The sequence below is a fragment of the Myxine glutinosa genome, chromosome 13 (genome assembly GCF_964187855.1).
Source record: "Myxine glutinosa chromosome 13, kmMyxGlut1.1, whole genome shotgun sequence".
NCBI classification, from domain to species: Eukaryota; Metazoa; Chordata; class Myxini; order Myxiniformes; family Myxinidae; genus Myxine; species Myxine glutinosa.
The window spans coordinates 23,780,082-23,805,645 of record NC_136273.1 but is presented as its reverse complement, the minus strand read 5'-3'; the positions used below and the strand labels follow the sequence as shown (position 1 = coordinate 23,805,645).

The following is a 25,564-nucleotide window of genomic DNA, read 5'->3' as shown; positions in this document are numbered from 1 at the left end:
TGCAGAGATCAGACAGCATGCCCCAGTCCTTGACTTGGCAAAAGGACTAAAAGAAGGGGAAGTACCTCAGGTACAGTACCATCGCAAATGCCGCAGCATGTTTACCATGAAGAAGTCTTTGGACTCGATCCTCTCCAAAGGTGCCAGTGCTGAACCCACAGAAGCTGCTTCCAGAAGGTCATCATCCAGGACCAGGGATGCACCAAGTAGGCCTACTTCAAGACTGTATGACAAGATCTGCATCTTCTGCCAGAAGCCGAAATACATCAAAGGACAAAAATCAAGGGAACCTCTTATGCAGTGTCTTGAGTTACGAGCAGACGACACCATCCGCAAAGCGGCAATAAAGAAATGTGATCTAAGAGTGCTTGCATTGCTGAGCAGAGACCTAGTTGCCGCAGAGGGGAATTACCACAAGACGTGCTACAAAGAGTACACAAGAAGAGTGTCTTCTACCAGCTCTTCAGAAGTACAACAGGAAGAGAGTGAGGCAGCAGATTATGAGGAGACAGAGAGACAAGTCTATGAGGAACTGTTCATGCATGTGAGGACTGAATTCCTCCCAAACCTTGAAATATTGCCTTTAACAGACCTCACAGCCAGGCTTGAGAGATCCATGAACTCCCATGGCATCACCAAGATCAAACCCTCGACAAAGAAGCATGTTCGTCGCAAGCTTGAAAGTGAGCTGGAAGGGTCACTTCACTTTGTCTCAAATGAGAAAGGAAGGGTGCTTCTCTATCCAGACAGCCTGTCAATGGATGACCTTGTCAAGGAAGCCCACAACATGAAGCAAGATCTACGTGAAGCACAGTCTATCAAATCCATGGATGTCCTCACCAAAGCAGCCATACAGCTGAGGAATCAGATCAAGAAACAAGATGTCCAACAGTCATGGCCACCTCATACACAGAAAAGTGTCATCCCTGAAGCTGTCACAAAGTTCCTGTATACCCTGCTGACTGGGGATACTGAGTGTGCAAATCCCTCTGAAAGAGTCCAGCGTCTTGCTGCTTCTTTTGGCAGTGATCTAGTCTTTGCTGTCACCTGTGGCAAGACTAAGCCACCCAAGCACATACTCCTCCCATTTGCTGTGAAGTCACTGACAGGAAACACAGAACTGATACGAAGTCTGAATCGTCTTGGCCATGCTATTTCCTACTCCCAAGTAGAGGAGATTGACACAGCTCTTTGTGTCCAGAAGCTGGAACGCTCAGCAGAGGACATACCACTGCCAGAAGACATGCATCCTGGTGTGTTTACCATCCTGGCCTGGGATAACATTGACCGTCTTGAAGAGACACTGAGTGGAGAAGGCACCTCTCACAGGGTCAACGGCATTGCTGTCCAACCCAAAGTTGCAGGGCCCATGCCACAGAAGGTCCTGCCTGCATGATGACACACCTGGGCACAACATTCAACAGTGGAGAAAGTTCATTTCCAGTTCATCTAACAAGACCAGCTTGATCGAGTTCCTTGTGCAGACGTGGAAGGGGCCAGAACACAGGCAGAAGCTTGACAACAAGTTACTGTATGTGACCTGTGGACATCAATGTTACAAACTGTCGAAAGAGCACTGGGAGGAGGCCACAGAGCTAAAGACCTCACAGGAAGAAGCTGACACCCGCATCTTACTACATGGTGTTCATGCAGCAGAATCTGGCATCAGGTCCGTTGTGATCAGTGCAGAAGACACAGATGTCCTCGTGCTGTGCCTGGCTGTTGCCAAGTCCATCCCATGTCCCATGTACATGAAGTGCGGAACCAAGGCCAGCACAAGATACCTTGACATCCAGAAGCTGAGCCATGCTCTGGGAGGTGAGGTGTGTGAGGCACTGATTGGTATGCATGGCTACACAGGCTGTGATACAGTCAGCGCATTTGCTGGACGTGGCAAGTTGGCTGCCTTCAAGCGAATGAAGTCTGACAAGACCTATCTGGAGGCCTTTGCTGAACTTGGTCAGTCATGGGAGGTATCTGGGGAGCTGTTCAGTAAACTCCAAAAGGTCACCTGCCATCTCTACATGCCTTCTGCACAGACTGCCACAGTCAACAAGCTTCACTACCAACTGTTCTGTGCGAGACGTGGTGAAGTGGAGTCTAGCCAGCTGCCTCCCTGTGAGGACTGTCTCTTCCTGCATGCCCTCCGTGCGAACTATCAAGCGGCCATCTGGAGGAGATGTTTGCAGAGTCACCCATTCATCCCTGACCCCAAGGACTGTGGTTGGACCACAGATGAAGAGGGCAAGCTTGCTGTGCAGTGGATGCGTGGATCACCTGCACCAGAAGCTGTGCTCCAGTTGCTGTCCTGCAAATGTGTGCGCTCATGCAAACTACCGGACTGTACCTGCCTGGCATATAGCTTGAAGTGCACAGACATGTGCAAACTACAAACCTGCACCAACCAAGCCAGAGAAAAAGAGCTGGAAGTAGAGTTGTCAGATTCGGACACTGATGATGACACTGATTAACTTGGCAGTGTACAGTCATGTATGAGAGTGTGTATCACGGTAACAGGAATTTCAATTTTGACTTGGGTTATTAAGTGATGACATGATAAGTGACATATTGGTTTTATTTTATTATTTAGGCTTTTCTAAACAGAATAAGGGTGTGAATCCATGTAAATATAAAAAGTTCTTTGAAATGACATTGCCAGAAGTAACAACATTGAGTGTATGAACACATTTATTTCAATTTACCTTCAAGTGTGTGAAACATCCCAGTTCATAAAAAGACACATTTTAAGATTGTTTTCTACTGAAAAATAACTCAAAATGTACTTTTGACTCTTTCCGAACTATCTTAATAAAGTTGTTAAATTCTTAGAGTAAAGTACAAGGAAAAACGTGTGTTTCGTCTTTTTTGCGCAGGGTATGTTTACATATGAGGTGATAACCACCATTAAGCTACTCATCTACAAAGGCTATCATACCAAAATGTAAACTAGGGACATCTAGCAAGCTGAAAATAGCAATTTGGTTTGGTCCCTCTGGGTGGTACCAATATGTGAAAATTGGGGTCTGGGCTCAAGGACTAAATGTTTCCTTCATTGTAAAAACTACCAAGTCAACAGTTAAAAGGATTTTGAGCCGACAGGTGTTACGGCTTCGGTAAGATTGATGGAGACAGCGATCGGTTGGCTTATACACCGCCCAAATAGCTATGTGGAATTCTCTCATGTAGAGATTAAACCCACGTCATTTGAACTTTGGCCGAGGTCATTATTTACTTTTAATGATGTTTATATGAATGATCGTTTTAAGGCCATTTTCCCTGCTCGAGCGGGGGTTAGCCTCGCAGGCCCCATGACAATCATGGTTCCCTGGTTGAGGCAATGTTTTTATGGCCGGATGCCCTTCCTGACGCCAACCCTTGGTCACTCTCTTACGATGCGCAGGGATATGGTGTACCTATTCTAAACCGGGGTACACTTCGGGATCATTCATCCCAGCAATCTGGTACTCAATTTGCCGACCTCGGAAGGATGACAGGCTGAGTCAACCTCCCTGGCGTTAATTCAGCGATCGACTGGGATTCGAACCCAGGATCCTAGGATCCCAAGCCGGCACCCTAACCGTTAAGCCAACACCAGGCTTCGGCAAGATTGATGGAGACAGCGATCGGTTGGCTTATACACCACCCAAATATATACAAATCAAAAAGAAGATAATTGGTTTTGGGTCGTCCTTTCCGCATATCTCGTGGGAGATTGTGAGTTGGAGAGACGACCGTGATGGCGGGGAGGGGGTTGGCATTCTCTCAAGCAGGGATTCAACCCATGTCCTTATCAAAGGTCTTTGTCCGAGGTCAGCGAGTCCGATCGGTGCAGCCGTTTGTGCGGTACCCGGGAAAATAACATTATGCGGGAGTCCAAACCTGAAAATGCTGGAGGCCAAAGCTGAAATTTGAAAAACAATATAGCCTATTTTACTCCAAGGGGACCCAGGAATACCCACCCAAAATATCGTTGCGATCGGTTCAGCCGTTTTTGCGGTATCTTCGAACGGACGGACATTTGGTGAATTATAGTAAGATGAACATCCATGCAAAATTTTATCACTTTTGTCCACCTGCTAATGGTATTTCCAAAATATATCATGAAGCCACCTTGCTATGTATACTGTATCCACATTCATTATCAAGACTGAATAACTTTATTTGAACGGAGTGAACGTGCGGGTTGTCGTGAACATGAACATACGCAAATCCAACCTGACATGAAAGCATAACCTTCCAAAGATTTGTAGAACCGAAATTCCTCGAGAATGTACATGCTTTATTTGCGATGTCCAAGTGCTCAACGCCAGCAAACTTGTCTGTCGTCTGATGGCTCTGGTTTTGTGATTTCATCAACGCGGTTTTTTATGAATATTGTAACTAGATGTGTCTGCCGAAAAATACTCCCCAAGAGGTCCAAGTGACATATCGGAGAACCTGCGTGGAGTATAAATGTGTGACAGATCCATTGGATCCATGCGGACTGCTTCCCAAGATGACTGAGATCCTCGGTCACATTTTTATAAGGTCACCCCTCTCAGTATGTCAGACCATGATATTGTAACAGTAACTCCAGTAAGAGTCCTCTTTTCAAAAAGTCTTCCATTTTCCATTCCTCAATGACCTTGCTTTCTCTCTCCCTACTCTCAATTATATTTCACTCCCTGTCGTCATCTGGAATAATTATATCGTCCCTCATTAACCTCATCCATTGCCAAAATGATGTGTGTGCGTGTGTCTGTGTGTGTGTGTGCGTGCATGCCAGTCACCAGTTGTTATCCATATGCGTATTTCAGGAGGAACGGTTACGTGGTTTCCTCCCAGGTCTTGAAGTATCCACCTCCGTTTCAGTAAGTGATCATCATTCATGGACCAGTTTGTGAAGTTTTCTTATTCTCAAAATTTTGCTCCGAGGACTCTTTTGAGAATGGTCACCTAGCCCCAGACGGCTTCCAACTGCAGTTCGATTGTCGTAATATTCCCAGGGATGGTTATTAAGAACTCTAAACGTTATTTTTATACATCCGCCCCCAAATGTGGCAGGAGGCATTTGTCTGTCCGTCCGTACGGGCTAAACCTCGTTTTTCTCAGCAACCACATGTCCGATTGAGACAAAACTTTCAGGGAAGGAGTGACACCCATGCAGAATGTTTTTGTGATAATTGTGGCATAGGTCACGTCATATAGCAGCTATCTTTGATTAAACGCAAATAATTAAAAAATTATTTGTCGGAAACCGATGAATGGAAAAATTTGAAACTTGGCACATTGTCAAGTACAAAATCAAAACTAATGGGGAACAAAATCATGATAATGATGACAACATACAGTCACGTGAAAAAGTAAGTACACCCCATGTAAAGTTTTGACTTTTTCAACATATTTCAACATACAGCTATTTGATCTTCATTTCAACAATATCGAAAGATAAAGGTGATATAATACAACAAATATCATGAAACATTTACATTTTGTAGTCCATTGTATAATTTAAATAAACATAAATGCAAATTTTGCATGTGGAAAATGTAAGTACACCCTTGGCTCTCATAGGTGGTATTGCCCCCTTTGGCAGAAACAATCTCAAGTAGGCGTTTCTTATAACTGTCTACCAGTCTCTGACATCGACTGGGAGAAATTTTTTCCCACTCCTCCACGCAGAATTCTTTCAGCTGTGCGATGTTTGAGGGGTTTCTTGCATGCACAGCTCGTTTCAAATCCCCCCACAACATGTCGATGGGATTTAGATCCGGGCTTTGACTTTGCCATTCCAGAACCCTCCATTTCTTTCTTTTCAGCCATTCCTTGGTGGATTTACTGGTATGTTTAGGGTCATTGTCATGTTGCAAGGTCCACCTTTGGTTGAGCTTCAACGTTCCGACAGATGGCCTCACATTATCCTCAAGCACCCTCTGGTACAATGAAGAATTCATAGTGGATTCCATGATGGTGAGCTGCCCAGGCCCTGATGCAGCAAAGCTGCCCCAAACCATAATATTTTTACCACCATGCTTTACAGTTGGTATCAGGTTCTTGTGGTCAAATGCTGTCTGGTTTTCGTCAAACATGCCTTCTGGTACTGTGACCAAATAGCTCGACCTTTCACTCACCTGTCCAGAGCACATTGTTCCAGAAGTGCTGGTCTTTGCCTAGGTGTTAATTGGCAAACTTTAGTCTTGCCCTGATGTTCTTTCTGGACAGCAAAGGTTTCCTCCTGGCACACCTCCCATGTCGATCAAATTTGTGCAGCCTCTTTCTAATGGTAGACGCGTGCACTTTGACATCAACAGTGGCAAGAGCTACCTGTAGGTCCCGTGATGACATTCTGTGGTTCTTATTGACTTTTCAGCATCTTGCGGTCTGCTCTAGGGCTGCACTTGCTGGGGCAGCCTGGCCTGAACAAGTTGGCAGTTGTTTGGAATCTTCTCCACTTGTAGATGATCTTCAGGACAGTCGAATGATTGATTTCAAATTGTTTGGAGATCTTTTTAAATCCCTTCCCAGACTCGTAGGCATCTACAACCTTCTTTCTGAAGGCCTCAGAGAGCTCTTTTGATCTCGGCATGGTGACGCCGCAGACTTTTTTTTTTTTTTGTATACTGAATCGAGGCTCGTGAAAGAGCTAACATTTACTTCACAAACAAATCAACCAGACAAACAAAACATATAAAAAGAGGGAGCGGAAAACAAGATGGGGAGAGAAGGGGAAGCACACAAACACAACATTTGAGAGCAGGGAGATGTGTGGAAGGGAGAGGGCTTGGGGGGAGGAGGCGTGGGAAGGGGGGGGGGGGGGTGGAGGGAGAAGTATAAAACACAAGGACACCAAGGACTTCCAGGACAGAAGTTGGTATTTCAAAAAAGTGGAATTGGGGTGAAATTAGCAGGGGTAGAAAAGATCAAGGTTTTGGATGGGGGAAGATAAGAGATGGTGGTGAACAGCTGTTTTAAAGACCTGGAGGGTGGAGTGGGATTGAAGAGAGTGAGGGAGTTTGTTCCAGAGGTGGGAGAAAAGAGGAATGAAGGAGTGAAGGTGAGCAGAGAGTCTTGATTTTGGCAGTTTGACCATAAGAGGGTTGCAGGCAGATCTTGTGCGACCTGTAGGCATATTTGCGGGACAGAGCCCAGAGAGAGCTGGGGGGGCAAGGCCAGAGAGGAGTCGGTAGAAGATGGAAAGACCACCAACCTGCCTGCGGTGAGTGAGTGAGAGGCCCTTGGAGTTAGCTTCATCGCGGGAGATTCCAATGATTCTGAATGCTTTGGTTTCAACAGCGTGAAGACGAGCTAGGTGTGAGGCAGGAGCACCAGCCCAGAGGGGAGAGCAGTATTCCATTGAGCTGCGGATGAAAGCCTTGTATGTGGTGAGGAGCTCAGGTGTGCCAAGGAAGGACTTCGCACGATGGAGGATGCCCAGTTGGCGACTGGCTTTGGAGGCCAGATTTGAAATGTGGTTTTCCCAGGAAAGATCGTGGCAGATAGTGAGACCCAAAAGCTTGAGTGGCAGAACTTCTTGGAGAGGATTATTCAGAAAGTGGATGGGAGGGTTGTCCAGTCGGTCTTTTTGGAGAGACATCGTAAGAGTGTGAGATTTGTCAGGATTGAAAGACATGTTCCACTTGTTTGCCCAGTCTGTGATTTTGTCCAGGTCTGCAGAGAGTGAGGAGGCAGCAGACTGCCGATCTGAGGGATGAAGAATGGAGCGACAGAGAGTAGAGTCATCAGCAAAGAGATAGAGAGGATTTTCAAGAGAGTCAGAGAGATCATTGATGAAGACCAGAAAAAGCACAGGGCCCAGAACAATGCCTTGGGGAACTCCAGCCTGAACAGGAAGAGGAGATGAGAGAAACCCATTCAGGGTCACACGTTGACTACGACTAGAGAGGAAGCTCTCCAGCCATGCGTGGAGATTTCCATGGATACCAAAAGAGGAGAGTTTGGTGAGCAGAGCGGGGTGCCAGACCGTATCGAAGGCACGCGATATGTCAAGGGAGACTGCTCTAATTTCCTGTTTGGCATTGAGGACCTCCATCCATTGTTGAGAAAGCAGAAGTTCAACAACAAAGAGCAAACCAAACTAAATGTGTGAGGTTTAAATAAGACAGGTTCCTCCAAGATCCTCTCTGACGATGTTCTTATCATTTGCACCTGACCTGGGCACCTGATTCTAATTTTAGGTATTTGAAGTAGTGATAAATGTAGGGGTGTACTTACTTTTTCCACATGCGAAATTTGCATTTATGTTTATTTAAATTATACAATGGACTACAAAATGTAAATGTTTCATGATATTTGTTATATTATATCACCTTTATCTATCAATATTGTTGAAATGAAGATCAAATAGCTGTATGTTGAAATATGTTGAAAAAGTCAAAACTTTACATGGGGTGTACTTACTTTTTCACGTGACTGTAGGTGAAGTGGTATACCAGCCAAAAATATTTATATTTTCATCGAATTCCTTATCCTAAAAATCAGAAATTGCATGCCCATGATCTATGACCCATTTGTATTGAAATATTAAATATATGACATCATTGGTCACATGGTTTGGGAACCCGATCATGGATTAAATATATGACATCATAGGGAACCCGGTTGAAGCAAGGGTGGAAACCACTCCATTTATGATGACGAAACGTCTGATTCCCCACGTGGAGATCGGTTTCTGAGGTTTGGGACATGGAATGTCGGGACAATGACAGGGAGATCAGGAGAAGTGGTGGAAGTATTGGTCAGAAGAAGGGTGGACATATGTTGTGTGCAAGAGACGAGATGGAAGGGAAGTGGTGTGAGAATGGTGAAGGGTAGGCAGGGACAGAAATACAAGTTTGTGTGGCAAGGGTGCCCAGAGGGCATGAATGGTGTTGGTGTCCTGTTTTCTGAGGAGTTTGTAGACAGTGTGGTGAGTGTGACTCGAGTGAGTGATAGGTTGATGATGGTGAAAATGATGATTGGAAAGCTCTTGGTGAACGTCATCTCGGGATATGCTCCGCAGGTTGGTCGAAGCGATGAAGAAAAGGACAGGTTCTGGTGTGCGATAGAGAAGCTGCTGGAAAACGTGAAAGATAAGGATGTTGTGGTCAGAGGAGACCAAAATGGACATGTGGGAAGGAGTATGGATGGTTTTGAGGGAGTTCATGGGGGTTACGGATATGGTGTGAGAAATGGAGAAGGTGAAAGGATTTTGGAGTTTGCTGATGGAGCTGATTTGTTGATTTGTAATACTCAGTTCCAGAAAGAGGATAATAAGCTTGTTACATACACGTCAGGTGGGTCGACGACAACCGTTGACTACCTGCTGGTGCGTAGGCGAGATAGGGGGCACCTCCGGGACACAAAGGTGATCCCGGGGGAGGAGGCTGTTTCACAGCACCACTTGGTTGTCTGCGACATAAGGGTGAAAGGTGCGAGGAGAGCTCGGCGGGTGAAGTACCAACCGAGAATGAAGGTGTGGAGGTTGAAAGAGGGGACAGTAAGGGAGGCATTAAAATAGAGGCTGAGTATGGTAGAGGATATTGTGGTTGAGCTTGAAAGTGGTTGGATGCCAATGAAAGATAGTCTGTTGGGAGCCGTTGGTGAGGTACAGTGCATTCAGAAAGTATTCAGACCCCTTCACTTTTTTCACATTTTGTTATGTTGCAGCCTTATGCTGAAATCGTTTAAATTCATTTTTTTCCCTCATCAATCTACACTCGATACCCCATAATGACAAAGTGAAAACAGGATTTTAGAAAGTTTTGCAAATTTATTAAAAAGAAAAAACTGAAATATCACATTCACATAAGTATTCATCCCCTTTGCGATGACACTTGAAATTTAGCTCAGGTGCCTCAGGCTGGTATATTCTCAAGATGCATTGGTTTTTGTATAAAAAAAATTGTGGATGGTGAGAATTTCCTTGTTTTGATATCCAGTTTATTTATTTCTGATTGTGTCCAGTTTATTATTTTGCAGCTGTACTGGAATACTAGTAGTGTGAGCTGGTTTATGGCTTTCATTTTGTTCCTTGGAGATAGGTATGCTTTCAGAATCAGCCTCGTTCTACGCAGGTATTCTTTTGGTAATTGTTTTGCGCATTTGTTTGTGACATATTTGGTGGCCCTCTTCTACTCCGCGGTATTTGTATGATGCTTCGTTGTCTAGCTCCTGTATTGTTGTATTTGTGTCAATTTTGATGTGGTCCGTTTTTATTGGTCTCCCTTGTATGAATGTGCACTTGGCACACTTATCCAGGCCAAATTCCATTTGAATATCGTCGGAGTACTGTCTCACTAATTTCAGTTGTTCTGCCAAATTTTCATTGTTTTCCCCAAAGAGTTTTAAATCGTCCACGTAAAGTATATGCGTCACCTTTTTGTCTCTTTCAACGTTCTCGTATTTGATGTCAAGGTGTATCCATGTTCCTGCTCATTTATGAGGTTTCTCAGTGTGTCCAGGGCCAGGCTAAACAGGAGGGTAAAAGACTGTCTCCCTGGAAGATTCATATACGTGTCTTCATTGCTGGTATTTCGATCTTTCCTTCCAAATGCTGTAATATCAATGTGGTAATCCAAAGTTCCATTGCTTTCTCTATCAGTTTGATTATTTAGGGGTTGAGCTTGTGCATTTGCATGTATTTTATCATCTATGAATGTGGGACACTATCCAAAGCTTTTTTTGTAATCTATCCATGCTGTGGATAATTTTGTTCTTGTATTGCAATTTTCGAGTATGGCCTCGTTTTCGAGTAGGAGGTGGTCTAATGTTTTGTAGCATTCTCTTTTCTATCCCTTCCATTCTGCCTTTCGGCCTCCTTCTTGTGTTAGTTAATGGTATATCATTTCTGTGATGATCCCAATCAGGTGTTTGTACGTTGTTGGCAGACAGGTTATTGGTCTATAATTGAGGTAGTTGGGTCTCTTCAGACTTTGGCATGATGGTGTTTTTGTCCTGCACCTGCTTGGTACCGCCACACAGACTCGGTATAAGGGGTGTGTGTACCATAATTCATTACCTTCGCAAAAGCGGAAGGTTATGTTTTGATCGCTGTGTATTTATTTGTATGTCTGTGTGTGTGTGTGTGTGTGTGTATGTTATTCGCATAACTCAAAAAGTATTCAACCGATTCGCATGAAATTTGGTGGGATGATAGGTTATTATCCGGGAACCATTTGATTAGATTTTGGAATCGATCGGGTCAAAGGTCAAGGTCAAGGTCATGAAAAGGTCAAAATCGTCTTTTTACCACAGCGCGGTCAATTTGTGTCCAATTTGTATGAAACTAATGCCAAAATGCTTTGCTACACAGATCTTGTAGTCTTTTATTTTGGCAACAAAAGTAGCTGCGGCGAAGGTATGCGCTCTACCGAGTGCCCGTTCTAGTTTTTCTTTCCTTTATTTCTAACACACGTTTCGTTTGTCAAATAATTTTCCCTTCCCCACCTCCTTTCTCACCTGACTGGTTTCTTTGAAGACTTTTCCCATTCCACTGCCCTTCCTCGGTTCATTGGGAGAAATTCCTCATCACGGGAAGTATGATTGTTCGAGGCTGCACGTATCACTTCCGATACAACATCAACCTCAAGGACTCGTTCGGGGTTGCAGGTCTGCAAGTCATCTCCTGAGCAGGTGGGTTTTGTCTCCGATGTTTGACCATCCTCTCTGTCCTGCTCAAATCGCCTCGTCCTCGACTCTCCCGTTGACAGCCTTGGCTGCTATCACCACACATGGGTGGGTTTGAGTAGGTGGAACGGAGACCACCAGGTTCATTATCCACATCGTCCAATCTACTGTAATCTCTATATTCCCCAACAGTCTCTGCATTATTAAATTATTCGTCTTGTTTCCTTCCTCTTTGAGTACCATTAGCAATAGTCACAAGATGGTTGAGGTACAAGGTTTGTTTCTTTTCCCCCATAAATAGGTGACCTTTGGCTTTGATTGCCTTCATCTATCCTCTGTATCTCTCCCGGGTCTAGAAGATAACTAATAAATTGATTTACAACCCCCTGGCCCACCCTTCATATTTTTATCACATCTGACAAATCTCCATTCCTTTAGGATGGTCCCACCACAATGTTCTCATCTCACTTTCATACCTAAATAGTCATTACCAGTCAGATTAAGCTACGTCTACCTGTCCGAGACACTGCCATTGTTAACCTTCCATATCTACCACACCAGTTAACCTTCCATATTTACCTAACCCCCACAGCACCATTCAGTTAACCTTCCATATCTACCTGACCCCCCCCCCCCCCCACTCCATTAAGTTAACCTTCCATATCTACTTGACCCCCCCCCCCCCACTCCATTAAGTTAACCTTCTAGTTTTTATTGTTTTTCTCTTCTGAGGTTTTATGTTTTGTTGGGACTTCCGACTTCCGGTCCCTCGAGCGACGAGGCTTGCTTCGATCTCTCCAAGGCATCAAAGTTTGAGTGTTTTCCCGTTCGTGTCTTTGTCAAATTTCCGCTGGGTATTTTGTTGTGTATGTGTTATTGTGTGTTTCTATTTGGTTTTGTAGTTGTTGCAAATTTGTGTGTAATTAGTCGTTTTTTTTGTTCGCGCCTCGTGCGGCCTGGTCTCTCCAGGCTCCCTCCCCCCCCGTCAGTGTTTTGTGAATATGGGTTCTTTCCTTCATAGTATTTGCTTGTTTCTTTGATTTTCTTTTCTCCCCCCTACCTCTCACGAACATCTTACCCTTTGTCCAGCGTTTTGAAAACAGAACAAACAAATAAACAAACAAAAAAAATTCTATATTAATTCTTTCTCTCCTCCTGGACACGTGCTTGTTCGCTCGCCTCCTCTGTCTCGATTTGTGCCCCGCCCCCTATATCTCGTTTTTCTTCCACCTCTGCTCCTGCTTTCTCAAATCCACGTTCTCACTTAGAGACTTTTCCCAGATTGTTTTTCATGGTTTTGTTTAAATATTATTTAAATATGTTTAAACCGCAGCTGTGATGCTGACGCCGTGGAAGGAATGTATGGAGACAAAAGGTCTGAAGGTGAATATCGGAAAGACGAAGGTGATGGCAAGTGGTAAAGCATGTGGTGAGGTGGAAAGAACTGGGAAGTGGCCCTGTGCTGTGTGTAGGAAGGGTGTTGGAGTGAACTCCATTCAATGTACAATGTGCGCTGAGTGGGTTCATCAAAAATGTAGTGGTCCGAGAGGGTCATTAACCAGTGTGGCAGCTACATTCAAATGTAAGGTGTGCACAGAGGGAGCTGCAGATGGAGGAAATGTTGAGTTGGAACTTGGAGACGGCTTGAAGCTGGAAGGTGTGAAAACATTTTGCTACCTCGGAGACGTGCTGAATGGAGAAGGTGGATCAGACTCAGCAACGGTTGCTGGAGTGAGATGTGCATGGAAGAAGTTTCGGGAACTGAGTGGCGTGCTGATGATGAGGGGAGTGTCGTTGAAGCTGAAGGGAAAGGTGTATGCTGCATGTGCGAGAAGTGTTATGATTTTTGGGAGCGAGCCATGGGTAATGAACGTAGAGCAGCAACGAAGGTTGGAAAGGGTGGAAATGTGAATGGTTCGACGGATGTGCGGAGTATCATTGAGAGAGAGGAAGACAAATGATGAATTGCGAAAGATGATGGGAATAGAACCTGTGATTGATGCTGTGAAGAGGAACAGGTTGAGATGGTTTGGTCATGTGTTGAGGAAGGATGAAAGTGACTGGTTGAGAAGAGTGATGGAAATGAATGTTGAAGGAAGTAGAGGACGGGGAAGACCGAGAAAGACTTGGCTGAAGATGGTGGAAGAAGAAATGCGGGCAAGGGGGTTAACAAGGAGAGATGCAGAAAATAGGGCAAAATGGAGAAGATCGTCATGGGGACCGCAAGGCTAACCCTCGCTCTAGTCGGGAAAATGGCCTTTAAAATGCATGTTGTTGTTGTTGTTGTTGTTGAGGTTTTATCTTTTGAGCGCGTTTGTTCAATATTTCTCAAAATATTCACGATGCCCCATTTGGAATCGAACCGTCGGGCATTTTGTGGTGAAAACAACAGATCTCATGCTGCTGAAAGGCAGACAATTTAAAATAACAGATAAAGGTACTGGACTTCGTTCAGGCAGGTTTAAATTGCCCAAAGGTTGAATCAATAATTTTACACAAACTTTGAAGTGGATTCACAGAACCGATACACATTAATCATTTCTCGTCTCAACATTCACAAAAGCCTTTACTGTGAACACAAATTCAGAAGAGGAGCTTTTCAAGAAAACTTTGCATCTTCATAAGGACAATGTCACGGAAACATTTATCAATCTCAATCATCAGTGCTGTGATACAAACAAAAGTGGCGGCAAAATAACTTTATACCAATAAATAAAAAGTAAATTTCACGAAAATGCAGGCAGCATCAAATGCATTCAGCAGGGCATTGTGGGTAATACCTGGTGGTCTCCGTTCTCCACACTGGTAGCTTCAAGACTGGAAGGTTTTGTTACAATAATTAACCACAACTTATGTTGTGGCATGGGGTGACGTGTGTATTGTCCCTCCAGAACACGTAAATCATGAGTTCACCAAACTCGCTCTCGTGTAATATATAAGTATATAACCCAGTGTGGGACCAACTACATGCGATGTAAGTGTGTGTGCACGCACGTACACGCATCACACACGCACACGCGCACACACACACACACACACACACACACACACACACACACACACACACACACACACACCATGGTGGGTTCCGTTCCACCTTCTGACACCCACATTTGGACGTGACGAACAACGACACATAAACGCACACATCAAAAATGTCCAAATGAAGCTGCCCAATTAAGATGGCGATTTGAGGTTAGACGTCTGCCATGTCCACATGTAGAGCTCGTACAAAATATGGCTGTTTGCAATTTGGGGAAGATTGTCGACCATACTTAATGAGAGAGGGATTCGATTGAAGAAGGAACCGGGTTTACACAAAATAAATACAGAATCGTTTTAAATGCCCATTTTTACGTGAGGATGTACCCATAAACAGTCGTACCTCCAATGCCCTCGGACACAAACACATCCTCGAATGTAAACGTTTGCCTTTATCGGCGGTAAATTTACCTGTTCCGTTTAACTACCCAAATTATATCTGCACAAAAGGTTACACTTTACCTGGTCAATGAAAATATCTATACACAAGAGTCCTGTAAGTTAATCGAAAAATCCATTTTCTTTCATCCACAGTGATGTGTGTGAAGAATAAATCTATATTAAGGAGTTTATGTGTATGAGTAAAGGGAAAGTTTGACCGTAACTGCTTTTTCTTTCCGAAATAGATTGCCAATAACTTATTTGCCGACCTTTAACCGAACTGTAGACGGAGTGGCATCGGCGCGCGTGGCCCATTTACGATGCACCTGAGCAATCCTAAACCGGCTCTCGGCTCAGCAACCCGGCAAAGAAAAACGTCACACCCCCAGCCGACGGAGTGTCGAGCTCGTTGCCAAGACACAGCCAATCGGCGGTGACGTTACGATGCACCGACCAGTCGTATTTGCTTTGCACCTACTTCGGCATGACTGCGGGCCTGGTGACCTAACGACGTGGTACATACAGAAAGTGGTGGAATAAATATTACAACGTAACTCAACAGATTACGTCAAACTACCCTGAGACGTCGTTCACAACCGCTGCAGCACCTTCATTGAAACGATGCGAGGGAGGGGATATGGAGTTTTAGTACATGGGCTTATGTATATTTGTGGACCGTTTTGCTAGATTCTTGGCAACTAGGCTTAAATCACTCTAAATAGCATATAAAATAAAAAAATTGCTGTTGCCAAATTTTCACGACATCTTCATGGCGGCCATCTTGGATTTCAAGATGGCCACCATTTCGGACCTATTTTGCCTTATATCTCACTTATTAATCAAGGTATCAGCACAAGAATAGTGTCCTTACCCACATTTTCGGGGTCAAGGAAGACAATGGTAATAATCAAATTTCAGCTGGATGGCCAACATCTTTATAATTTCAAGATGGCCACCATTTTTTAATCTAGTTTTGCCCAAACTCCAGGTCAAAGCCATACTTTAAAAGGTTTTCATGTATATCAGGTTTAAATATAAATGTCCTGGTATTGAATCTATTTACTTTTACTCACAGGTACTTACATTTTTAGATAATGGTTAGGATTGGATTGGGAGGGGGTGGATAGGAGGTGGGGGGACAGGGGAGTTCTTCTGCCAGATCCACACCCAAATATTATCTAAAGAATCAAGCTACCATACATCTAGTTTTAGTCAAATATTATTCCTGAAACTGTGTTGGATGACTTTTTAACAATCTTTATTCTTTTCAGATGTGCAGCAGACGACCTTGAGAAGTTGCATTCTTGGATAACTGTGGAGGAAGAACGACTGCCGGCATCATGACCACGCCAGAGGAACCTGCTGCTAAAAAGAAGCCCATTGACTTCAGTCTTTGTTTGCTATGCCAAGGGAAGAAATACATAAAAAGGAAAGTGCTTGAGCCTTTAAGCACACCACAGGCAGATACATATGAGACATTTTTGCAAAATCTCACCAAACGAGATACATACAGGAATCCGACATATGTGGCCATAAATCAAAGACTGCAAGGCTTATCCGCTGGTGATCTGATGTCAAGAAAAGCATTATGGCACATATACAGCATATTGAACGTGATAAAGGACGATATGAACAAGCCACAAGTCAAATGGACACTCGTGTTCTGACCGGAGGTAAGAAACGAGGAAGACCATCAACAACTCCTATTCCAGAGGAAGCCTCCTGTTCAGCACCAGCAGAAAGGCAGACACGGTCGACAGTACCATCATTCTGCCGGAATATGTGCTTTTTCTGTCAGACTGTGAAACAGGACAAAAAGACCGGGACAGAAGAGATACGCTGCGAGTGTAGAAGCAAAGATATTGGTAGGTCAGTTAAACAGATTGTGGAAAACAGTGACAACAGTGTCTGGAAACTCAACCTTGCGGACTTTCTCGTTGAGGGAGATTTTCTTGCAAGGGACATAAGCTACCATAAGAGCTGTTTGACCTCCAACTGGAGTCGCTACGTGCAAATGCCACAGCGCAAAAATTGTGCAGGTGACCAAAGTGGTGATGGGGACTTAGGACAGAGAGAGAGATTTGTATCAGCTGAAATTGAGTTCTTCGCTGAATTACAGGATTGCATCGATGATGGACAGTTTGTCTCAACACCTGAGGCTGATGAGGTCTACAGTAACATGATGCGGGACTATGGTATTCAGAATCACAGCATCACCAGGGGCAGGCTGTTACAGAAGATCCGTGAGAACATTTGTTGTGATATTACCGATGGTCAAGGCCAAAAACTTTCTGTCATTCATGGCAAAAAGGCAAGAAGGACAGCAATAGATGCTGCAATAAAGGAGAAAAATATCAAAGAAGACATGTTGCAGAATGTTGCAGACAAGAAGAAGACATGTTGCAGACAGAAGACATTTCACCTGTTGGTGAAAACGGTAGTGAGGTAGTGGCACTGAAAGTGACGACATCCCCGTTTGCTCGACTACTAGTCATTGCAAGGTCATCGAGGGAAGCAGTGGATCTAGAGGAAGTGGTAGGGGCACATGAACTGTCCAATACCAATAGAACTCTTCTCCAGCCAAATGGAATGGTCCACCCCACCACCGACAAGAGCAAGATCATATCACTCCTGGAGGGTCTTGTGAAATCCAGTGATGACACAAACTCAAGTGACCATGCTGAAGAACTTGCAGAACACCCTGAGAATGTGCAAGAAAGACCCAGGACATGCTTAATTGTTTATGGAATGGCGCTATTGCAAGAATTAATGAGTGTCAAGAAATTTCAGAACTGCAAGGAGCTAGGCACAGCGTATGTACAGCTAGCCGAATGCAGAGGACGTGCTTATGAGCAGCTTCGGGTTGTGTTTGACAATTACACAATTGATGCATCATTGAAGGAAGGAACAAGGGAACGTCGTAGAGGCAAGACCAAGGCAGTGAAAAACTATATTGTTGATGAGCAAACCAAAATCAAGGACATCAAGTCATTCCTTGCTAGTAATATCACAAAGGATTCACTGACACTCTTCCTGGCAAATAGATTGATCAACAGTAGATCCTCCATGCAGATTGTAACGGTGACAAGGAGAAGTGTCCAGAGCAATTTTGAATGTGAAATTGCTAAAGAGGTCAGTAGCCAGGAGGAAGCTGACACACTCATGATTTTGCATGCAGTGCAACTTGTGAAAACAGGATTCATTGTGAGTATCTATTCCCCAGACACAGATGTGTTGTTACTTGCTCTATGTCGAAGTGATGACCTAGGAAGTGATGCTGCAGTTATCATGGGCACTGGAAAAAACCGTCGGAAAATCTTACTAAGGCCAATCTATGAACAGCTTGGTGCTCAGAGGGCAAAAGCACTTGTTAATTGGCATGCTCTCACCGGCTGTGACACCACTGGCCACATTCAGGGCAAGAGTAAAACAACTTGCTTCAAGGCATTCACTGAAAGTAGTCAAACAGTAGTGTCAGCAATTGCTCAGCTTGGAGAGGGTGATAAACCATCTGATGCTGTCCTAGAAGGATGTGAAGAGTATTTCTGTCGCCTCTTCTGTCCGAAAGGTGTCACAATAAGAAGTGCTGCTGAACTACGATGGCACCTATTCCGCCAGCTGAAGGCTGATCAGGGAGTCGAGAAACTAACACCAACTGCTGGTGCCTGGAAAGAGCATGTTCAGCGTGCTCATTTGCAAGCACACACGTGGGCACAAGATCTAACTCTAAATCCAACTGTGATCGACCCAAACACCTTGGGATGGAAAACTGTTGGAGGCGAATTGAGACCAGTCCTGACGCAGGTTGCAATTGCTCCAGCCTCAATTCTCCAACTTGTTCGCTGTGGCTGTGGACGAGCTGCAAAGAGTCCTAGCAAATTGTGTTCACGCAGGTGTTCATGCAAAGCTAGGAATGTAGTCTGTACCGAATTGTGTAACTGTGATGCTGATTTGGAGAAATGCTGCAACACTGATGCCCAGCCTATTGGGAATGACATTGTGTTTGATCAGTAGAGAGCCCGTCGTTTGGATTTTTGATAGGAGTTGTTTGATGAAACAAACTGATTAACAAACTGTAGCATTGCTTTCAGAAAAGGCTTAAGTCTATGATGGTTGCTAGCCACCACAACTAGTCTTCATCAATTGTCTCAGACTAAGACACTAGGCTATGTTTGCTCATACTTTGATTAAAAATGGCGGCCATCTTGAAATTATAAAGATGTTGGCCATCCAGCTGAAATTTGATTATCACCATTATCTTCCTTGACCCCGAAAATGTGGGTAAGGACACTATTATTGTGCTGATACCTTGATTAATAAGTGAGATATAAGGCAAAATAGGTCCGAAATGGTGGCCATCTTGAAATCCAAGATGGCCGCCATGAAGATGTCGTGAAAATTTGGCAACAGCAATTTTTTTATTTTATATGCTATTTAGAGTGATTTAAGCCTAGTTGCCAAGAATCTAGCAAAACGGTTCACAAACTTTGGTTTCCCAACGTGTACTATTTCCCAACGTGCCCATGTACTATTTCCAATAAAACTACTTCTGACAGCTTTTACTACCATCATCTTTTTGTTTTCTTGACAGTTTAATTACATTGGGGAACGTAGACTCATCTTTACTTTAGCGTTTTTTTAAATTAATTTTTTTGTTTTTTTTGCCTTTAGCAAACTACAACAATTTGAAGGTTCTTCAGAAAAAGTATTCGACCGGCTCTGGGGGCTCGGCGGGAATTTTGTGGACGACAGCGCAGGCGCGGGCACCTTCACGTTCAAAGCATCGCTGCTTGTGGCCTTGCTTCCAGTCTTCACGCTGGCAAGCCCGGCAGCAGTAATAGGCCAGCCGGCAGGCGGAGCACAGGCGGAGCCACAACCCGCTCCTCCGACGCTCACCGCAGCCGGCGTTGTTGCACCAGATCACAGGCTGCAAAGGAGATGCCGATTTGAGTTCAGGTGTTTACCATGTCAGTTCCGCAACAAATAAAACACTTTGTATACCGGCACTCACCGTCGGCAAAGGAGGCACTTCGCGAAGATCGAGCAACTGGATTGTCGCCCCGGTTGCCGAGGGTTGCATTGCTGGAATCAGCAGAGCGTACGCCTCACGACTTGTGGTCCGGTTATCCGTGTAGACCTCCAGGTACTGCGGGTCGGTCACGTCGAGCTTCACCAGCCGTTCTGCCCGCCGCTTGAGCAAAGCTTCAATCGCTGCCTAAAATGAGTGGAAGAGCAGACAATGATACAAGATACTGTGCTAAGAATTATGGGTTTGAAAAGCAAAACACATTTAAATGAGGAAGGAAATATGCAAAAGTATGTTGATTAAATACAAGCAGACTCCTCGTTATACGTGCTGTGGTTTGCACTATTGTGAGTGTCTCATTCGTAGAACTTTGAAAGCCGCTGATACAAGACATGCTACTTTGTCATCGGAGACAGTTCAGTTGTGTCTTTGTATTCTACAAACAAACCTCTCCAATATGGTCTTGCACCCCTTACATAATAAACCAAAGACCTCCGCTCCAACGTCTCCCTTTCTCTGCCCGCTGTGGACCCATCCTCCTGCATTGGTTTAAATCGCCCTCTTAAAGTTTGAATCCAAGGAAGTGCCAGCAAACCATAGTTTTTCATCCACATGACATCTTTTCTTCCCGTTCTCCAAAACCATTATTTCCTCCACCACCAAAAGTGGATGGAGGTTCTGTTTTCACCCCTGTCTGTCTGTTTGTGAACAGGATATCTCAAAACGTTGTGGACAGATTCAGATGATATTTGGTGTAAAGGTGTTGGGTATGTGACACGGAAGAAATGATTCGATTTGGGTCAAGATTCGGATCTGCATCTGAGAATTTGTGATTGTTCACCATTGAGTGATAAGGCCAAAAACAATATATAGCATGATATTTCAAAAAGTTGTGGACGGATTATGACAAAACTTGGTGGTTGATTTGGGTAAGTGACAAGAACAAGCCGTTTAGATTTTGGTTCAGGTCTGAATCCAGATCCGACCTATCAGTGGGATACAAAATGTAAATGAATAAATGAATGAATGATCGTTTTAAGGCCATTTTCCCCGCTAGAGCGGGGGTTAGCCTTGCGGGCCCCATGACAATCATGGTTCCCTGTTTGAGGCAATGTTTTTATGGCCGGATGCCCTTCCTGACGCCAACCCTTAGTCGCCTCTTACGATGCGCAGGGATACGGTGCACCTATTCTACATCGGGGTACACACCGGGATCATTCATCCCAGCAAGCTGGTACTCAATTTGCCGACCTCGGAAGGATGATAGGCTGAGTCAACCCCCCTGGCGTTAATTCAGCGATCGACCGGGATTCGAACCCAGGATCCCAAGCCGGCACCCGAACCGCTAAGCCAACACCAGGGGATACAAAATGTAAATGTTTCATGATATTTGTTCTATTATATTAACCTTTACCTATCAATATTGTTGAAATGAAGATCAAATAGCTGTATGTTGAAATATGTTGAAAAAGTCAAAACTTTACATGGGGTGTACTTACTTTTTCATGTGACTGTATAATACATCTGCGATATATACATATAACACACACACCACACCACACCACACCACACCACACACACACCACACCACACACACACACACACACACACACACACACACACACACACACACACACACACACACACACACACACACACACACACACACACACAATAACGGAATGTACAGTTAACATTTTAAAAATTAACTTTTTATCTTCACGAGAAACACATGAGAAAGTGTACATAAAGAACAAGCACGCACAAGTGCCATTGCCATCTGCCCTGCATTCTCGGTCTTGGTCTTGGTCTTGGTCACTTTCCGGAATTCTTTAAGCAGTTGTATGATGGCGATGTGCAGCTGCGTATCCCCGGGTTTTTCCACTGCTCTTCTTAACTTCACCAGCACGCCAGCATCGAGTAACCAGTGAAGCCTGTTCAAAGACCTCTCTTTCTGACTCAATTTTAATCTGCTTTTGGAGCTTTTATGCTCTCCTTTGGCCGTTCTTTGAACCTTCGCTTTGTCTGCTCGTCGCCTGTCTTGCTTTTCAGCTCCTATTAAACCATTCACCTCTGCTTCCTCAGACTGCAGTGTTCCATTTTCCCCACTTCCTTTTACATTTGCTCCGCCATGTTTTCTTACTTCATTCCTGTGCTGCTCATCCGACGTTTCATCTCCACTCTCATTTTTGACACCCGCAAACAAATTTTCAGAGTCGTCATTTTGTGAATCTTTTGGGACTGAACCAAGTTCAGCTCGAACCAGGAGGAGCAGAATCTCGGTGGCCAGCGCAGCAGAAACAACTGGACCGACCACCACTACATCAAGTAGGTGTTTCAACAGCACATGCTTCTCAGCCCAGATACGGCGGCGCACAGCACGCAGAGCCACGAGCGCACAGATCAAACAGAGAGCGCACTGCAAGCGTGACCCAGATCGGGCCTTACGACGTTTCAGTTCAGCGAGGCTCCCGCGCAGGGCGTGGTCGGCAACGCGCTGCAGGTAGAGCCAGCTAGCACCGCCAGGAAGTTGCACAGCAGACTCGATGGAACCGATCACAGACGCCAGATCGCTGGTGTGCATGGCTTGGAGCGTGGCGGTGACATTCAGTTTCACCTGTGAGAAAATGGAACATGTCAATGCAGGATTAACTGAAATACCTGTCAAACAAAACGAGGTTTTAAATCAAACTTAGATCAAACTTTGATTTTCGATCAAAGATCACTCCAGATCCACTTTTTTGAAATTCCAACTTCTTTCCTGGAAGTCCTTGCAGTGTCCATATGGTTTATACCTCTCCCACCTCCCCCTAAGCCCTCTCCTTTCCACAGTTCTCTCGATGTCCCTGCTCTCAAATGTTGTGTTTGTGTCCTTCCCCCTCTCGCCCCATCTTGTCTACCACTCCCCTTATTTTGTGTTTTATGTGTCGGTTTGACTTTTTGTGCGATTAATGTTCGCTCTTTCACGAGCCTCGATCTTGTATACAAAAACAAAAAAAAAACCCAATGGATACTAATCATCATTTGCAGTGTGCATATCCATTTGGAAACAGCATTGGGATTTACAAGACGGCGTCTTGGAGACAGCGTGAAGCTGGAAGGTGTGAAAACATTTTGCTACCTCGGAGACATGCTGAATGGAGAAGGTGGATCAGACTTGGCAACGGTTGCTAGAGTGAGATGTGCATGGAAGAAGTTTCGGGAACTGAGTGGCGTGCTGACGAGGAGGGGAGTGTCGTTGAAGCTGAAGGGAAAGGTGTATGCTGCATGTGTGAGAAGTGTTATGATTTATGGGAGCGAGACATGGGTAACGAACGTAGAGCAGCAACGAAGGCTGGAAAGGGTGGAAATGCGAATGGTTCGGTGGATGTGCGGAGTATCGTTGAGAGAGAGGAAGACAAATGATGAATTGCTAAAGATGATGGGAATAGAGCCTGTGATTGATGCTGTGAAGAGGGACAGGTTGAGATGGTTTGGTCATGTGTTGAGGAAGGATGAAAGTGACTGGTTGAGAAGAGTGATGGAAATGAATGTAGAAGGAAGTAGAGGACGGGGGACACCAAGAAAGACTTGGCTAAAGATGGTGGAAGAAGAAATGTGGGCAAGGGGGTTAACAAGGAGAGATGCAGAAAATAGGGCAAAGTGGAGAAGATTGTCATGGAGACCGCAAGACTAACCCCCGCTCTAGCAGGGAAAATGGCCTTAAAATGCCTGTTGTGTTGTATTGGTATTTACAAGGAGAAAGGGAGGAAGATACATGGTGATCTTTGATCGTAAAACAAATGGTAAAATAGCACCATTTAAATGGAATGGTGACCGCGCACCACTGTGCTACACCGGTACATGCTGCAGGGATCCTAACCAATCGGGGCACCTGCCACACATATATCGTGTCTCGGCGTCCACTGGACAGTCAACATTGTTGCTCTTTAACGACCACTATTATGCCACCTTGTGAAATCTGCCGGGGGAAGCTTGGCCCAAGTTTTTCACGAACTGGCCTGGCTAGGCCTGACATTTGCCTAGTTGGGGCAGGAATTTGGAATTTGGCCAAGGTGCCAGCAATACTCGCCTATTCTTTGTGAAGGACACCATTGGATCTTTAACATCCACCAACAAATGCCAGTAGATGGAACGCTCAGTGTGACGTCCATCAGAGAGACGGCAACACACATTGATGAATCGCACTGCCTGTGAAACACCCAACTGACAGTTTATACCTGGATCGGAATTCAAACCCAGGCTAGACAGCTTATAGGTGAGTGTGCGGATCTCTAGAGTCTCGGCCATCCTGTCAGCCCACACTGGACAGTCAACAAGTTTTCTGAAATGTACCCGGGAAAGGAGATATTGAAGTTCAAATGCAACAACTAGTGGGCCCATTGGTCCATTGGACCAAAAATGAAAATTTGGTCCAATGGACCAATGGGCCCACTAGTCCTTACTATAATTCACGGACCGGTATTTGTCACGCTACTCCTCCTGCAGTTCTGGCCCGATTGCATCCAGACTTGCTACATATGATCAGTAGGACACCAATTAGTGTACTGGGGAGGGAAAGGGGGTATGTATGTATATGCATGTATGCTCTATACCCATTGGTTGGACTACTGGCCTGATGCCACCCACAATTGTAAACTGAAAAATAAATTATACGGCCACGATTTTAGGAAACCTGACATCTTTGGAAGTGTCTTATTCACAGTGGCGCCTCCCTATAAGTTTCCTGTTCAGTGTAAGACAACCTAAACGACTCTTAAAAAATGATCATCAAATATCTAAAGTTGAAGCTGATAAGTGTCATGGGCCTTGTGAAGGCAACAGCCCATATAGGCCTCAGGCTTGGCTTCCACTCCAGTGTCAGCCTATGGGCCAGTGCAATTGGAACTATCCCAGCTCTATAACCACGATGTGTTATAGTTATACATGAAGCAGTACTGCAGTATGCATGTTTTTGCTTCATATACGTAACCCGGTTTATTTTTTTATTTTCGGGAGCGATCAAAGCAGCGATCTGTTGCCTATAATATACACCGCCCAAATAAAGGAACGTGTCAGAAGTACGAATCACTCACTTGGGACAAAATTGCCCGTAGGACATGTACTCTGCCAGTAATAATAACGAAAAGAATAGTTTTGTTTATCGCAGGAAAGACATTAGATAAATAACCGAGATGAAGCATACACAACGTACCTTCTTTCCTATCTCTGCCTGGTCACAGCATGGTTCATCCTTCGTGTCCACAAGCCGCAGCTTCGGCGCCACCAGAGTACTATTGGGATCCCGGTGCGTGGGGTCCTTGGCTGCTTGACCAAAAAACAGCAACATATCATGGACGCACCTCCTCGACTCGTTTCGCCAACCACGCCTGAGTCACACCGACCCTGTGCGTTTCCAACCTCCACCAAACGTCTCTTTGTGTATTTAAACTTCCTCCTCCTCCTCCTCCTCAATATTAGCCCCTGTTATTTCCCCGACCAAATCGGTATAAAACTCCTCATTGGCATTGC

The 25,564-nt window shown here is 44.7% G+C and overlaps 1 protein-coding gene across 3 annotated transcripts in view; it reads right to left on the bottom strand.

Annotated features, from left to right (window-relative positions):
- Positions 1–25,564, bottom strand: part of LOC137438716 (uncharacterized) — a 30,885-nt gene that overhangs the window by 5,269 nt on the left and 52 nt on the right. Inside the window, exons 1-5 of one of the 3 annotated variants that reach the window (XM_068133998.2) lie at positions 25,248–25,564; positions 21,819–22,670; positions 20,039–20,242; positions 19,795–19,954; positions 14,152–16,826 (exon numbers count right to left, since the gene is read on the bottom strand). The exon at positions 25,248–25,564 is cut by the window's right edge and continues 28 nt beyond it. In XM_068133998.2, coding sequence (XP_067990099.2) covers positions 16,822–16,826; positions 19,795–19,954; positions 20,039–20,242; positions 21,819–22,670; positions 25,248–25,382 — 1,356 coding nt within the window. In that variant the 5' untranslated portion in view covers positions 25,383–25,564 and the 3' untranslated portion in view covers positions 14,152–16,821. Of the gene's footprint in view, positions 1–14,151; positions 19,955–20,038; positions 20,243–21,818; positions 22,671–25,247 lie in introns of those variants that run through there. The other 2 variants (XM_078767181.1, XM_068133997.2) reach the window with 2 other exon arrangements.